General features: G+C 42.4%; 1 protein-coding gene across 1 annotated transcript; it reads left to right on the plus strand.

The window, feature by feature from the left end:
- The first annotated feature begins 5,016 nt into the window (after nucleotides 1–5,016).
- Nucleotides 5,017–15,231, plus strand: LOC119734009 (monocarboxylate transporter 12-like). The gene is made up of 4 exons (XM_038207387.1): nucleotides 5,017–5,550; nucleotides 7,517–7,660; nucleotides 14,046–14,876; nucleotides 15,122–15,231. Exons 1-4 carry the CDS (start codon nucleotides 5,337–5,339, stop codon nucleotides 15,229–15,231), a joined length of 1,299 nt encoding a protein of 432 aa, XP_038063315.1. The 5' UTR covers nucleotides 5,017–5,336.
- Nucleotides 15,232–16,583: the final 1,352 nt, after the last annotated feature.

Raw genomic sequence — 16,583 nt, forward strand, 5'->3', positions numbered from 1 at the left:
GCAGTTAGCCTATGGAGCGGGCGAGCCACATCAGCAAAACCTCTGATGAATCTTCTATAATACGAGGCTAACCCAAGAAAACTCCTCAGTCCTCGGACGTCAGTCGGAGTTGGCCAAGATCTTATCGCCTCCAGCTTGTCTGGATCGGTAGATACTCCCTCCGGGGACACCACATGTCCCAGATACTTAACCTGCTGTCGGAAGAGGTGGCATTTCCCTGGCTTTAATTTAAGTCCAGCCCCACGTAACCTCTGCAGAACCTCCCTCAAACGGTTGATTTCCTCCATGATGGTTCGTCCATACACAATAACATCGTCTAAATAGACGAGCAAGGTTTCCCACTGGAGGCCACGCATTATCCTCTCCATGAGCCTCTCGAATGTGGCGGGGGCATTGCACAGACCGAAGGGCATAACCCTCCAGCTGTACAATCCCCCGCGCACAACAAAGGCAGACTTCTTCTGAGCCTTTTCATCAAGTTCGACTTGCCAATAGCCGGAGGCAAGATCTAGGGTTGAAAACCATCTTGCCCCCGCTAGTGCGTCAAGGGTGTCATCGATTCGTGGGACGGGGTAAGCGTCCTTGATCGTCCTTTCATTGAGCCCTCTGTAATCCACACAAAACCTCTGCGTTCCGTCCTTTTTCCGAGCGAGAACTACATTGGACGCCCACGGGCTGTCGGACGGCTCTATAATCCCCCGTTTTAACAAGTCATCCACTTGCTTGTCGATCTCCTTTTGCTTACACAGGGGTTGTCGCCTCGGTCTTTCCCTAACAGGTCTGGCACTTCCGGTGTCTATGGTGTGTTTCACCCTGTCAGTCCTCCCTAGGTCGTGGTCTCCTCTGGAAAATACATCCGAGAACTCCGACAGCAACCCAGCAACGGCGTAATGATAGTGCGTATCTAGCCCTTCAACGCTTCGCTTCCAGAGGTCCTGAAGGTGTCCGGGGACATGTACATCTTCGGATCCTTTTTCCATAGCCTCCTGTCGCACCTCATCGACATCCTCTTCATCCACTGGGGTGAGGCAGGCGGCAGTAACCCCACAGCGCAAAATGCACTTCTGCCTCCCTGGGTTCAATACCCGCACCGGTAGTGTACCTCCATCCATGTTCACCAGTGACCTCGCAACTATAAGGCCCTTATCCGCTACCACGCCGCCTCCTTCGACTGGCTCTATCACACCAACATGAAACGAATCAAGTGACTTATCCATCCTCCCTGGTATAATGGTTTCATGTCCCGGCGGTATGACAGTAGTTCTGGCTACCACAATCCTCGCGCATAACGCTGTTCCCCATCGGCTTGTACACTGGATGTGTTCTCCATGCAACACGAGCTCCAAGGCCTTAAAGTCCAACATTCCTCCCGTTGGTATGAGAAAGTCCATTCCCAGAATTCCTTGTGCCTTAACCTTTGCAAAAACTGCACGTACTGGAAAAACGGTTCTTCCTACCTGAACCTCAATTTGTGCCACACCCAAAGTTTCTATCGGTGTCCCATCCGCCTGAAACACTTTTAAGCCATCTGTCTCTAGCCTCGGCCGCCTCTCAGCTGGAATTCTGTAATACACCTCGGCTGAAATAACTGTATCAGTGGTTCCGGTATCCACAAGGAGCGGAATGTCAAGGGAACGAATTTTCCCCTTAACATAAAGTCCTTTCTTGGGAGAAATTGTTGGCACAAGTACCTTCCGTTCAACTTCCGGGATATTACTACTTGAGTTTGGTTTTAGATTGAGGGTTGACCCTGCTGTGGTTTCAGCCCTTCCTCGGGTCCTAGGAGAGGCTGATTGCCGTTTCCCTGAGGCTTAGTTTTATTCCTCTTTTCCGGACAATCTCGTAAAAAGTGTCCATACCCTTGACAATGATAGCACCGGTCCCCTGGGGTTGCACGTCGCCTCTGGTGGAAACGGTATACCCTGGTGTCACGCCTCTTCTTTATTTGACCCGCCTCGTCCAAAGTTTGGTCCGTCTGTTGTTCTGCGCCATGCTGAACGACATCCTCCACGGCGTCCTCCAGCACCCTACATTTTCCAGTGCCGAATTTTGGCCCATTCCTTTGAGCCTCAATCTTCTCGAAGTTTTCAGTTGCTAAGGCTGCCCGTATCGCCTCATCAAGTGTGGAAGGATTGGCCCGGAATACCCCCTCTCGAATAGACTGACTAGCTATCGCATCAGAGAAGTGTCCTCTTGCGAGGCGGTCCCTTGCGGTTTCCGTAAACTCCGGGTACGAAAATGACGCCAATTCACGTACTGCCTGGCCGAGCTCCTGTATGGTTTCCTTCGGCTTCTGCCTCCTATTCCTTAACTCCAAGAGGAAATTTTCTGCGCGCTCTCCAGGTCCAAAACGCCCGTCCAAAAGCTTGAGAAGTTCTCTGTATGAATGTCTCTTCTTCTCTCCGTCTCCATGGTGAAGAAGTATCTTTAGTGCCGGACCCTGGAGGCTCGCCGACAGAAACACCGCCGCCTCCTCGTCATCCCATCTATTCGCTATTTTACATGACTCAAAGTGTTCCTTGTAGTCTATCCACGGTTGGTTATCTCCGAAGCGGTCTGGTACAATCCTTGGGCGACCCGAGCTCTTAGTCAGCCTCTCTTGTAACTGCTTCTCACCGATTATTTTTTGATCTCGTTTAAGAGGCCATGGTGTCTCCTTATTAGAGGCTCCTGCGCCTCCTATTTCACGAGCTGGCTCCTCACTTTTCTCTAGTTCACTTATGACCTCCACTGGCTTCGGTAACTCCACGATTGCCTCCACAGGTGGCGTTGTGTCTCCTCTAATGCCAGTTGATTGTGCCTGTGGCATCCAAGACTTATTCTTCTTCATGATACTCCTTGGAGGCGTCCAGTTACCTCCAGTAGCCTCCTGCCCTATGTCCTGCACCTGGGAAATTGAGGCAAGTCCAGTGTGTACCCCTGAATCCAGCGAAGTCCCCTGACCTATGCTCTTCCAAGCATCCTCTAGTCGAGATATCCTACTCATTAGTTTCTCTATTGTAGCCTCCTGGCGTGAACTCTCCTCCATTGAACGCTGGAGCTCATCCTCCCTTCCTTGGAGGTCCACTCGGAGACCGTCAACCTCCTCCTGAAGTTCCTTAGCAGTCTGGTCTGTCATTATTAGTTTGTGTCTTCGTCTTATTTAAATTTAGTCTGATCTATTTAAGGCGTCCTATCTATTAATAATTGTCCTCGCCTCCTCAAGGATGAGAACGTGGGCAAATGGTAGCTAGGCGTATAATCCCACTTCTGACACCATTTGTGGCGGGAATATCTGTGACCCGATCCGTAGTCCCTTTACCCAGACAACCTAGCTTAGGATCAGTACCCCAGCAGCCGGGAATGCAGGCCCGTTTAGATGGAAATATACCGCCCTATACGCGTAGCAGCACTCACCCACGCCCCTCAACCTCAAAGATGGACAAGGACAGACAATTAAGTACACAACAGTCAATGACCTCAATTACTGCTTGATTTATTTACACAGAATCAATGTCATAGGATGGACCTCTCGTAAATTATAATGTTAGCCTCTAATAAGTAATTGGTCTCCGAGCCTCTCAATTATCTCTGTAGGGGTAGCCTCGCATTAGCCGCTACGGTAAGGCAGTGCTGGGCAGCACGGCAATGCCTGGCTGGGGATAGCCTCTGAATCCCGGGTAAGAACCGTACGCCTCCAGCGTTCCTGTGCGCCTCCACTCTCCCGCCCTCGACCGTTTCCAGTCGCAATCCTTCCTCGAGGCGGCGGGTAGATGAGCGCGCCCTTCCGGCTCCGTCACGTTACAATCGGCAGATCGCTGTATGTCACTCCGCCTCCAGTAGCCTCCGCGGACTCCGTGCCTCCTTATGCCAGCCCGACTTCACCGCACCACCCAGCACACGCCCGTCAGCGCGCGCGAGCTAATTTGCCTACCGTCTCTTCCCCGCAGATGATCTCGGCGTACGCTCGGTCTACTGAGCTGTGTCTACCTGAGCTGAGTCTGCAGATGACGTCTCGCAACTGCCCCGGGGCCTTATATAGGGCCCACAGCCGCGAGCGCGCCCTCTCTAGACTACGCTGCTATAGTAATTTGCGCCACAATATATCCCAGTGGTAGATCATCATCGATAGATTACTAGGATGTTGAGTGTTTCCGTACTCTTGCCTGTATTTGTTTTGAAAAAAAGTGTATGAAACAAGCCGTTGCTGATTTGAAGATAATACATGTTTGCGAAATAGCCCGAATGCCTATCGGTCGCGTATAAAACTTTGAGGCATCTTGATCTTCAATTTCTCTTAATTTTCGTAACCTTTTAAAAAGCCTCCCTTTCGGACTCGAACTCGAGGGATTTCTTGGGGGGGGGGGCGGAGACGGGGCCCTCACTCTCTCCGAAGCCATCGCCCCAAAATGGGGCACTGTTTTTTTTAAATCCAGTATGCACAAAATTCATTCAAACAAAGATCCACAATTACGAGGGAAACATCTGCATCCAGACGCCTAGCCATCTGTTACCTTCACAGCCTTTAAATCATACTAATTATCTATTCGGTTATTAATGTTAATTAGCTCGATGTAGACCTACATGCATCAACATCACGGGGGAAAATATAATCAACATTTTTCGTAGTCTGGTTCCCAGGCCAAAAGATTCTAACTATTCCTGATTAATCTTAGGGTAGCAGACCAGTAAATGAACTTCCATAGACCCCAATGATAATGCTCCCACTTCGGAAATTTGGGAAACATACCTACAACTCTCCAAGGTGTTCAAGACACACATCAAATTAAAGCTTATTTCATCATTTTTCATTTCCTTTTCAATTTTTGGGGGGTCAACTGATGACTTTTAGGAGAAATTACCATCCAAAGATGATCACCCCTAAAAAATAGTCCTGAAGCCCATCGCCATTTTGAAAAACGATGGCTACACTCCAATGCAAAATAGAGCGCTTTTAGGGTCCCAATTTATCCAAATTACACACAACTGCAAGCTCCCAGTCCTGTGCACGACTTCCACCCATATTTTTAACAAACCCTCAAGTTCATGGCCCACAGTGCTCTCAAATACTGAAGATTTTGAGGGCATGCAAATCGTGATCTGGCCGGCGTAGGCAATTTGGGGCCTATTTACTGGTCTTCAACCTTATTGAATATCCCATGGCAATTTAGATGTAGGACTATCTCACTCATAAGTTATTTCCATACATAATATTCACGTGATGGCGGTGTCACTTAACTGCGAGATGTGTTAGGTATATATCATGTCCATGCCCACCCGGTACCCCTTCTAAAACCTTTGAGCAAGAAAGTCAACCACCGCGCACACTGTTCCTTCACCAAAATAGTCCCTGGACTATGAGCGGGGTGGTGAGCAACAGTCTGGAGGGGCCGGACGGCGGAAGGCCCGGCTGGGTAGCGGTCCTCGCGCTCTGGACCAGAAACCTCATGGTGACCGGCATTACCAAAGGTCTCGGGATAATGCTGCCGATTTTGCAAATCCAACTGACCTCCCAAATGTGGATTCTCGGCTGGATAGCGTCACTGACATCCGCAACAGGTGGATTCGTAGGTAACACTGACAGTATTTTTCTAAACTGCAATTTAATTCAACTGTGTGTATTATATTTATGGCGTTGCGAAGAAGCGCATGCATGGGTGTTGTACTGTATTACAATTGACTGAGCGTTTTCATGGGTATATCAATTACTCATGCGTATATCAATTACTCATCATATCAATTACATTATCTCTTAAACAAAATCCCATGGAGTTCCTCACGGATCAATACTTGGACCTTTACTGTTCTCTATTTATGATTTTAACAAATCATCAGATCTATTTTCCTTCATTATGTTTGCTGATGACAGTAAGTTATTTCTTAGCCATAACAACATTGATGTACTTGCTGATTTAGTTAACCAAGAATTACTTAAAATTTCTGAATGGTTTAAAGCAAACAAATTATCCCTTAATATCAAGAAAACAACCTGCATGCTATTTTCCGCTAAAACATGTTCCATTTACCTGATATATATATCGATAACATAAAATTGCCCTATTCTGATTGTGTAAAATTTTTGGGATTATATATTGATCCTACTCTCTCTTGGAAAATTCAAGTTAACAACATTTGTTCTATTATCTCTAGAAATAAAGGTGTCATTAGTAAGCTCAAAGCCTTTTTCCCACAGGAAGTACTGTTTATGCTGTATAATACATTGATTTTGCCTTATTTGAACTATGGTATCCTAGCATGGGGGAATTGTGCAGCTAGTTATTTGAATAGTTTTCTTAACCTACAAAAACGGGCATTGAGAGTTATTAATTCTGTCGACAGACTAGAACATTCAAATCCTCTTTTCTGTAAATATAAAACACTCAAGGTCAATGACATTTATTCACTTCAGCTTGGAGCCTTCAGGCATCGTTTGAACAATAATTTACTTCCAAATCCCATTGCACAATTGTTCTGCAGAAACGAAACTATACATCACCATTTTACCCGACAACGTAGATAATTTCACTTTCATTTGCAAGCACAACTGTTTACAAAAAGACAATTAGGCATGAAGGCCCTAAGTACTGGAAGTCCTTACATAAATCACTCCAGGGCACTCGTAGCCTTCCATTATTTAAATCCAAACTTAAATCGAATTTACTATCAAATTATAATAGCTCAGATTAATCTTCTTACTGGGTTACTACTCTGTATTTCTTTTTTTCTGATCAGCAATATTATGTTTTTCCGTGTGTTATGTACAATTTAAAATGTATACGTTCAATTGTTTTTCATTTGTTTTTCATTAAATGTTTGTATTAATCCATGTTAAAGGGGATCCCTACTCGACAAGCTCCGCTTTTTGGGGATCCCCTTCCACCATCTCTAATTAGAAAATAATGCGCCCAAAGTGTATATAAATATATTTTGTAAAACAAGCTCGAACTTTATAATACCCAAAACTACATGTATGTATTGATGCCTTGTCACTTAATGAAAGAGATGTGGTAAAAATAATGAATAATGAAGAATGAATGAATGAATGCATGACTGTAAGCCACTATCTAAATGTAATAATTGTTGGTTGTAATGCAACCCAGACTACATGTGAATATGATACTTTAAAAATATAATTAGGATTTTAATTTTCTCCATGCATCGGTTTCAAATGGGTCCCTTCAGCAATACCATTTTCATTCTATTTCACAGTCATTATTTTAAAATCAAATACACATAAATGTTGACATTGTGTGAACTGATATACGTGCGGAAAATAAACTGCACGATCATTATTATTTCTTCGGTGGTCTGGTCAGAACATGATTTACTATCATGACAAGTTGATTATATTACTCTTAATTTACTACAGACATCATCATTGTGCCCAAAACGCAACATAGCCGAACAGAATTTTCACTGTATGGTATCCTACTCAATTGTTATCCTACTTAATTGTTATCCAACTTCATTCGCATCTAGAAACAAGGATGTTCCATCCTTTGATCAACTCAAAATCAAATATTTTACGTCTCCACAGCTCCTTTCGGAGGATTAGTGAGCAGGCGCTTTGGGGCTGGTTACGTCATGATGACGGGTGGCGTGATGATGAGTGCAGCGGCCATTGCCGGATCGTTCGTCGAGAACTCTCTGCAACTGGCGTTGCTGTACACGTTACTGGCAGGTTGTATTCAAAAACATTGAAAAACAACGATTTCAACTTCATTGAATTTCCACATGAAATGTATCGGTTTTCCCGATTAATTTAACACTCGTAGCAAACAGATTCTAGTAGCAAACAGATTCGCAGAGATACTCCAGCTTCTTTCCAGTCATCATGGAGCTTATAAATCTAATGTTAATTAAAATGTTAAATAATATTTCCATCGAATTTGTTTAATACAGGTTTTCCCGGCCAATTTCCTAAAATGTTCAATCACTTCTGAAAATCGGTCAATCATTTTCGTCTGAAATTGAGAATCGCTCTGAACACGCGTTTCATTTTCGCTACCATTACAGAACTGAGCCCAATCTAATGCATTTTCTCAAACCTCAGTTTCTGAGGTTCAAGCCTAATGACGCATGCAGACCCTGCAGCGGATTACCTGATGTTTTAGCATGTTTAGACTGATAAGAGCCTACTTTTGGTCAGTTGTAACTGATCCACTAGCTAAGAGCAGTGACTTGCAGGCCGTGGTCAGTATAGGCGTTACCCATGCCAGTGTGTGACCATCCATATGATGCTATTATCATGGAGCTAGATTGTAGGATAGCATGTACATTGTGTATGTACAATGCAGCTGTGTGATTCAGGTGGCTGAAGCATAGAGCACGGAACAATTTTACTTGGAGCATTCTTGGATGCTTGGAGCAAGGATAGCGATCATGGTTAGCATTGGTTAGGAAAATATAATCAAGATCGAGACGACTTTGACGTGAAATTATATGAACCTTGGGATTCCTTTACGCGTGCTTGTCTGAACACTTTAACTGGACCAAATGCTATTAATGGGTGATTAAAAAAAAAAGCGGAGGCAAACCCCCAAAAATAAATTTCATATTTAAAACAATATGTAGTACCAAAATAATAATGAATGGAAAGCCAATTTCATAAGCTATTGTTAGATGAAAAAATACTGAATTTGCTCAATCCGTTCAGAGAATATCAACATGTTAACGCAATGACCCTAAAGCCTGTTTCATCACACACACAAAAAGACAATTTATTGTGTATTCTGACTGTTTGGAACAACAAAGAAATTGACTCAGAATACTTGTTCCAACAACTGCCAACAACTGTAGTATACAATGTCTTTATTTACAACCCTGGTTAGGCAAACAATACGATTGATAAAATCTTTTTTTCTTGTTTTTAAGATGGGTCTTTAAAGGACTTTGTTTCTGAATATGTTTAACTTTTAAAGTGGGGGGGGGGGGAAGGGTCAAAATGAGCTTTATATTGTCAACAGAAATGTGCACCCTTATTGGGAGTGCGAATCAATATAGGCCCCCTAACTTTAAAAATCCGCCCCCAATTTTTGGAGGGCGAATCAAAGTAATTACTCCTCAGTTTAATTGTCATCAGAAATCCGCCACCTTAACTGGGACGGTGAGTTTAACCTCTAAGTTGTCCACAGAAATCCGCACCTTATTATTGAGAGGGTGAATCAAAGAGTGCTCTAAATTGCCAACAGAAATCGACCCTAATATTGAGAGGGCGAATCAAAGTAAGCTCTCAACGTTAAATTGAAATCCGTCCCTTTGTTGAGAGGGCGAATCAAAGGAATTAAGCTCTAAATTGTCAACATGTTAAATCCGCCCCTTATGAAGAGCGCCGATTAAAATAAGCTTTAAATTGTCAACAGAATTTCTCCCCTTATAGTGGGAAGGTGAATCAAAGCATTGAGCTATGATAAAAGTAAGCTCTAATTTACTTTTCAACAGAAATCCGATGACTGAATCACTCTGGAAATATGCAACACTTAACAGGGTTTATGTTCAAATAAAATCTGGACAAATATCCAATAGTTTGGTGATATGTCATCCTTTTTACAGAGTGTTTTGAATATTCAGAAGTAGGTGTACTCAAAACAATTTTTGTACTCATTTTTATAAGTAATCGCCACTCAATTCAGTCAACGAAAAACTAACAACCCATACAAGTCAGTTCATTATCTCTTGGTTGGTTGATTGAACATTCTTACAATTTCTTTTCCGCAGTACAAAACAATAGTCTTCGCAACAACAACAAAAACGATTAAAAAGCAATGTGATGTCAACCTAATAGTACTCAAACATATAATTATACAAATTGCATCTATGACTTAGAGAAGTTTATACCCAATATGAGATTTATGTGTTTATTAGTCATCAGTTCGGGGTTTTCTTAAAACGTCAAAAGTTATTTCGCCTTGCAGTCGCACGTTTGTGGTTTTAACTTTTCGTTAAGTACACACGATGAAGCTGTTTTTGAATAACAAATAGTTTATGTATATAAGCTCAATTTTGTGGAACAGTAATATGAAGGAAGGTGTTTTTCTCCTACTCATTTTCTGTTACTTTGACAGCTTCTGAAAATATGTAACAAAATGGCACTTGGGCCACTAGGCCGACTTCCATAAAAAAAACTCTGGCCAATGGTTTTTACTGACCATGTTGTTTTCCATAATCTTCCGTATGGGCATAGCCTAATGCTTCTTCTGGAAGCATGGTCTAAGTTTCTGAATAATAACAGTCAAGTTTCAAGCCCCCGGGAACGGGGGTGCTGTGGATGCTGCAGCACCCCCAACTTTTTGTATTGGGGTGCTGGAATATGCTTCAGCACCCCCTTCTCCTAGGCAAAAATGTGTTCCAGCCAGCAGTGTTCTACGCGACGATGAAATTGCGCCGCTACGCTATACATTATGCTTGCTCTACAAATATCTCCTTCGTTTTGTTTGTTTCTAGTTTTGCTGCGGCTAAGCGCGGCGCTTCGAAAGTCTAGCTCAACACTGTAAAATATCAAGAGGAGGTATTTTCTAAATCTTCAGGCAGTGCAGAATCGATATTTCTTCTCAAGGTATCCAAAATTATGACATGTCTCTGATATTTCCGCCATGATGGAAGCTTTGACCCAGAAGCAATAACCTCGGCCATGACGATGGTGGCAAAGTTGTTTATGCTTGCCAGGTTTTTTTTCATTCGATCTTTTAATAGGGGCAAATGTTTATACCTTGCCCCTGAAGGTTTTTCTTTTCTTTTAAAAGTTTCATTGACGTTGCTAGCATTTTGTACTCAAGATTAACAAATAGCAAGGTTCACCGTGACACAACCCCAACCTAAAAGGAGTGGGACGGGCTTTTATTGAAACTATAGTCATGCTACAATTCCAGTGTATTTTCGTTTTAATAAAAAAGCTATTCATGTTTTACCTCTGCAAGTTTTTTTCTCATAAAATCTCAGTAGACCGATAAATCCCTGCCATAAAAAAGCTATTCATCATCCTCTGCAACTTTTTCCTCATAAAATCTCAGTAGACCGATAAATCCTTGCCTAGCCCCAAACTTGCTATCTACCGAGCATAAACATAAAGATGCATTCGGTCTTTTAGTCTTTTATATTTGCCATTCTCTGTAACAAACAAATAACACTGCATACATCGAGAGCTACATTGTTTGGTGAGATAGAACTAAAGTGGCCCCTGGCCCTGTGGCCCCACGCCGTAATAAAACAAAACATACACGAAGGAATTTACTAAATGTAAGAAAGCAGCCTTGCAACAATAATATTTACATGCGATGTCATGCATAACGATACAATTCTTTTTCCAGAATGAAATGGAACCAATACTGGAGATAAAAATACAGCGTTCTCCACTTTTCAGTACAGTTAAACGTTTTAAGAGCAACAGTATATTCTAAACAAAATAATGAAATAAATTGTCTTCATAATCTCAAAAAACGTTTGCTAGCAAAGTCAAATGAAAGTGGCCAGGAATCACCCCCAGATTGCACCACAGAGCATCTATATTATACAAATATTGAGTGGCTCAGCGTGGAATGGGAGGAATATTATCTGATAATCTGGACAATGTAAAATCTGGACTTTTCCATTTCACGAGGCGAAGCCGAGTGAAATGGAAAAGTCCAGATATTACCGAGCGATAATATTCCTCCCATTTCACAATTTAAAGCCACTCAATATTTGTTTTATGTAACTGACATATAGATCCTTGTCATTTGATATATTTGAACTTTTATTTCAATACAAACCTGGAGGAAAATGTATTTGCCTCTTCCAAACCATCCCTTCACGAAAATGTTTGAACCCAAAGCTGTAGCGCTGGCTGTTTGGAACAATACGCGCTACGCGCAACGCTGAACGCGCACACCAGCATGCATTTGCACACAAATACCGCGTCATGATCCTAACTGTTGAATAGTATCTCCCATTCCCCATGGGCGGATAGTACTTTTTGAGCCGTGGCATGAATGGGAGCAATAACGAATGCCACGTGATGTGAGTTCCACCAATCAAATGACTAGGATCTGTATGTCAGTTATATAATCCAAATTAAGCCACGACGTAAGGGCTTTGCGCTCCGCTTTCGCATTAATTTTGTCCGTCCTTTATTCCAGCACCCCATGGCAAAAGTTTGTTCCAGGGGCAGTGCAAGTTTGTCACAAGTTTAATCATGCGGGGTCTGAACTGATTGCTTGATGTATCATGCTTTACCTAGATTGGGTATACTAGACCCATGCGTGTACCGTGCTTTTTCATTTTTGTACAGTATTTGTATTTCACACTTTTAATCATTGGCATATCAGTAACTCAATAAATCACATTCATAAATACCTCAGACAGTTTAGCTATTCCTATTGGTCGAGAGCCCGTCACGTGGCCGGTCTTAAACGGATGATAAAGGTTAAAGACATGGCTAGCTGGTCTTAAACACTTTTCCAGTGTCACAATAAAATGTGGACTCCTAAAAATCCAGTGCCTCTTACCGTTTCATTGGTTGAACGTTCACAATCCTCATGTAGGCATGCGCAACACTACAAGCGAGTCAGAATTTTATAGTTCTAAATTCAAAACGCAACGCCCCAGGTGCGTTCTGCGTGACATCGCGCAGAACATGTTACGCGCGCGTCAATCTCCATAAAAGGGTTGTTTACATCTTACTCGCCAGCTGAACACTCCATTATTTTGCTAGAGGGATGTTTCAAAAAGCATGAAGTGAACTTGTTGAACAAAATCGGGATTTTTTGAACGAATTATTTGATATTTTTTTTACGGATAAGGTATTTATGAATGGGAATAAATATGTGCTCGGTCGGTATTTATCACTCTGTTTAATACCGCTTAATTACCCTCGCCTCCGGCTCGGGTAATTATCAGCACCCAGACTCTAGTGATAAAAATCTCCGGAGCACACATTTATTCCCTTATTATAGGAAGTTGTCAATAAATGCATTGAGTGTGTGATTCAGTGCAAAATACAAGAGAATCTACGACATCAGCTGAAATGAACTTTTCGTGTAATTATTTTTTAATGTTTCTTATCAATTTTGTTGTATCCATTTGTTTTAAGGAAATTGTATACCTAACGTGACAATGATACATCAAATCCCAGTCGTCAGTTGTGTACGAAGTATATAACGCAGAGCTAGCATGCTGTTGAACCTTCAAGTTGAGATGAACATCTTAATAATTGCTTCACACGGGCATAATGCTGACCACGGGGGTGTAAAGGGTTTGTGTGCGGCGTATTGTGTGTTGCGTAACTAATAATAACCACTCCTGAAGTGGCAATAATGTCGGTTAGTCCTGGGCTCCACTCAGTGTAACGGATACCTACTTAATCTCAGATAAGAGTGCAGAGGCGCTAATTACCCCCAAAATGCATTAGCTAGATTGGGCTCGGTTCTGTAATGACCTCAATTTCGTCTTGAAAATTCATGATCCTTCATACATCATTTTCAATTTCGTCTTTGGTCGCTCATTTTCGCCATACTTTTTCGTGAAAGACAATTCAATTTCGTCGTCTGCAATTATTGCTGAACGTGCAATAGATGAATCGATTCCGTCATTTTGCAATCAATGTTATATAAATTTCATTCAAATTCATCTCATAATTGTAGGCCATCTTCCGTATTTTTACGTTTTCATCTGTTCATTTTTACATATTTACTTTTTTGTGTCTGTTAGTCTCCGTGTAACGTAGGTCTTTAAACCTTAAATAAGCATTTTTCATGTAACAATTACTATGCAAAATTGTAATCTTTTTCAATATTTATTTAGTTCGTTGACAATTTTATGCGTCAACAACTGAAAGAAATAGGGTATACACAGGCAAATGAAATTGCGTATTTTCCATTTCACGCAAGAAATAAGTAGGCCTATAATTATTTATTATGAAAAGCAAACTAAGTTTCAAAATTAAGTTTCAAAATGTGCAGGAAAAACTATGTATAAAGCAATGTACATAATCGGGGTTACAATAAGACATTAATGTGAGATATTAGTTGCTAGTTTTTGGCAATTAACGTAGATCAAGTAGGGGATACTTTTTTTATATTATATCTTTGAAGGTACTGCCATAGGTATATCTAATGTCGTTGCAAAGGAGGCTGTCGGACGCTGTTTTACCAAGAACTACGCCACAGCCAATGGCATCGCACGGACCGGCTACTCCGTGGGACTGATCGTCTTCGCGCCCCTGGTCCAGCTTTTCTTAGACACCTACGGCTGGAGAGGAACCATGTTACTAGTGGGAGCCATCACCATGCATTCTGTTGCGAGTGGCGCCGTTATGGTAGCAACGAGGCAGCCTGAGCTCGATCAGTCAAACGCATACCAAACGCTCCCCCAGACCGAACACACTAATTCGTCATCAGCACATGAGAGCACTCTCCGTTCTCACTGTGGTTCGCTGTGGAAGTTCGTCTCTAAGAACTTCGAGGTGGGACTACTTCTCAATTCGCGCTACTGGTTGGTGGCCGTCATATATTGCTGCACGATCTACGCGTACCTCATGTGGATTGTGTATTTCGTGTCCCAGGCGCAGTCCAACGGGTTCACTTTGGAGGAGGCGGGGTCTTTCGTGACCATCGCGGGCATTGCGAACCTGTTTGGTACAATCAGTCAGGGACCGATCACCGACCGCGGAGTGATGTCCTCGTGGACTCTGGTTGCCGTTTGCCTCGTTATGAGTTCCGTCTCGTACCTTGCCTCCTCTTTGCTGACTTCTTTTTGGCCAATGATGACGTCAGCGGTGCTGATTTTGTTCAGTGACGGGGTCTTGTCCTGCCAGATGGATGTTCTCGTCAAGCAGGTTCTTGGTGTCGAGCTATTGGCGGGTGCTTTTGGCTGGATCGGGCTAAAGGTGACGCTATTATTAGTCGCTTTGGGATTTCTGCCTGGTACGTATAAGCCTAATGAATGAGTGTCGTTTCCTTACGCCACTTTCTTCACTGCATGGAGTAGTCTAGTATGTAGTTTCAACATACAAGTAATAATTATTAGGAAGCACTTTAATTCATGGTGTTACTTGTGTGGCATCACTGGCAATGTGCATCACACCATGCAATGGCGTAAAAGATCAACAATGTCAAACCATTCTTCGAGACTTCCCGATTTCAATTTTACCTTCTGTCTCTGTTTTAAGGTTTTGTTTACGACTTGACCGGAAGTTACACAGCAGCCTTTCTACTGATAGGCAGCGTGCAGGCTGTACCACTGGTGCCTTTGCTGATACTAAGATATTCTCAACAGTAGAACCTTGGAGAGTTTTTTCCATTGGAGGGTTTCATAATTGACTGTGAGTCGATCGGAGTTGAAACAGAAGCATAAGGACATAATGTACATTGAACAAGTGTGTTTTGATCATTAAAGATTAAAGATTAAAGATCAATTAAAGATTAGTTGCACGCAATCCTGGCTTTATGCCTTTTCCTGGCTTTATGCCTTTTCCTGGCTTTATGCCTTTTGGTCTGTGTCTGGTGTTGTTGCAATTTCTATGGGTGTGGCAATCTTGCCATACCTCGTGTGAACAACATTCATCCGAGTATGATAATGCAGCATGGCAGTGGCGCACCCAGGATATGGCTTGGGGGGGTGGGCCTCCCATTTTTTTCCCCAATTTTTTAGAAGTAAAATTGTTGTCAAAAAATTTTGCCCACAATTTTTGGCCGCAGAAAAAAATTGGGGTTTTGTTTTTGGGGCGGACTATTTTGACGTAGGTGGCGCCACTTACACCCCTATTATACTACTCGAAAATAGGCCACATTATCACCAAGGTCCAATCGTGTTAAACATCGTCCCCGGGGTGTCGAGCAGTACGCGCCCACCACTACCTGCTCTCTCACCCTGGTATTGGATCATTTGCATGTGCAAGTTTTTTAAACACGTATGCAAATTAGGAATAGTCTGGCGCCTACTGGGGGGGGGGGGGGGGGGGGGACGGGGCCCTTACTCTTTCCAAAGCCATCACCCCAAAATTGGACACTGTTTTTTGAAAATGCTGTATGCACAAAATTCATTCAAACGAAGATCCACAATTACGAGGGAAACATCTGCAGCCAGACGCCTAGCCATCTGTCACATTCACAGCCTTTCAATCATACTAAATATCTATTTGGTTATTAGTTTTAATTTGCTCGATGTAGACCTACATGCATCAACATCACGGGGGGAAAAATAACTAGAGGTTCGCGTTTGTTGTTACAAACGCAGAGTGGTCGGGTAGACAACTATTTTATGAAACACTGTCCAGTTAACGGGAACATGTAATAGGATTTATATGACTTAAATACATTTAAAACAGCTTTCTTGCCATGTAACTATGAAGTTTCCACCTCCTCGGAAGCAGTAAAAAAGAGAAATTTCAACATTTTAAGTTTCAAAGTTTTTATGCTAATGAAAATTTCCATATTCATGAGCCAAAGCGTGATGTCATTCAAGGCAGAACCGTCTCCATAGCTTTGTGTATACAAATATATATCAAAGTTTTCTTCATTTTCTTGGAGTAAATTCCGCTTTTTATTGTTTATCATGTAAAACAGCTTATTTGGACAATCGTAGTGGCAAATATTTCTTCAAAAAATAATGTTGTGGGTAATTTTGAAGGA

This window comes from Patiria miniata, unplaced genomic scaffold, assembly GCF_015706575.1.
Source record: "Patiria miniata isolate m_02_andy unplaced genomic scaffold, ASM1570657v1 HiC_scaffold_26, whole genome shotgun sequence".
Taxonomy (NCBI): domain Eukaryota; kingdom Metazoa; phylum Echinodermata; class Asteroidea; order Valvatida; family Asterinidae; genus Patiria; species Patiria miniata.

Bases quoted from the DNA above. Each gene is read 5' to 3' on its own strand.
- LOC119734009 (XM_038207387.1), top strand. From the start codon at position 5,337: ATGAGCGGGGTGGTGAGCAACAGTCTGGAGGGGCCGGACGGCGGAAGG. The intron at 7,661-14,045 runs GTTGTATTCAAA...ATATCTTTGAAG, and splicing joins GCTGTACACGTTACTGGCAG to GTACTGCCATAGGTATATCT. The intron at 14,877-15,121 runs GTACGTATAAGC...CTCTGTTTTAAG, and splicing joins CGCTTTGGGATTTCTGCCTG to GTTTTGTTTACGACTTGACC.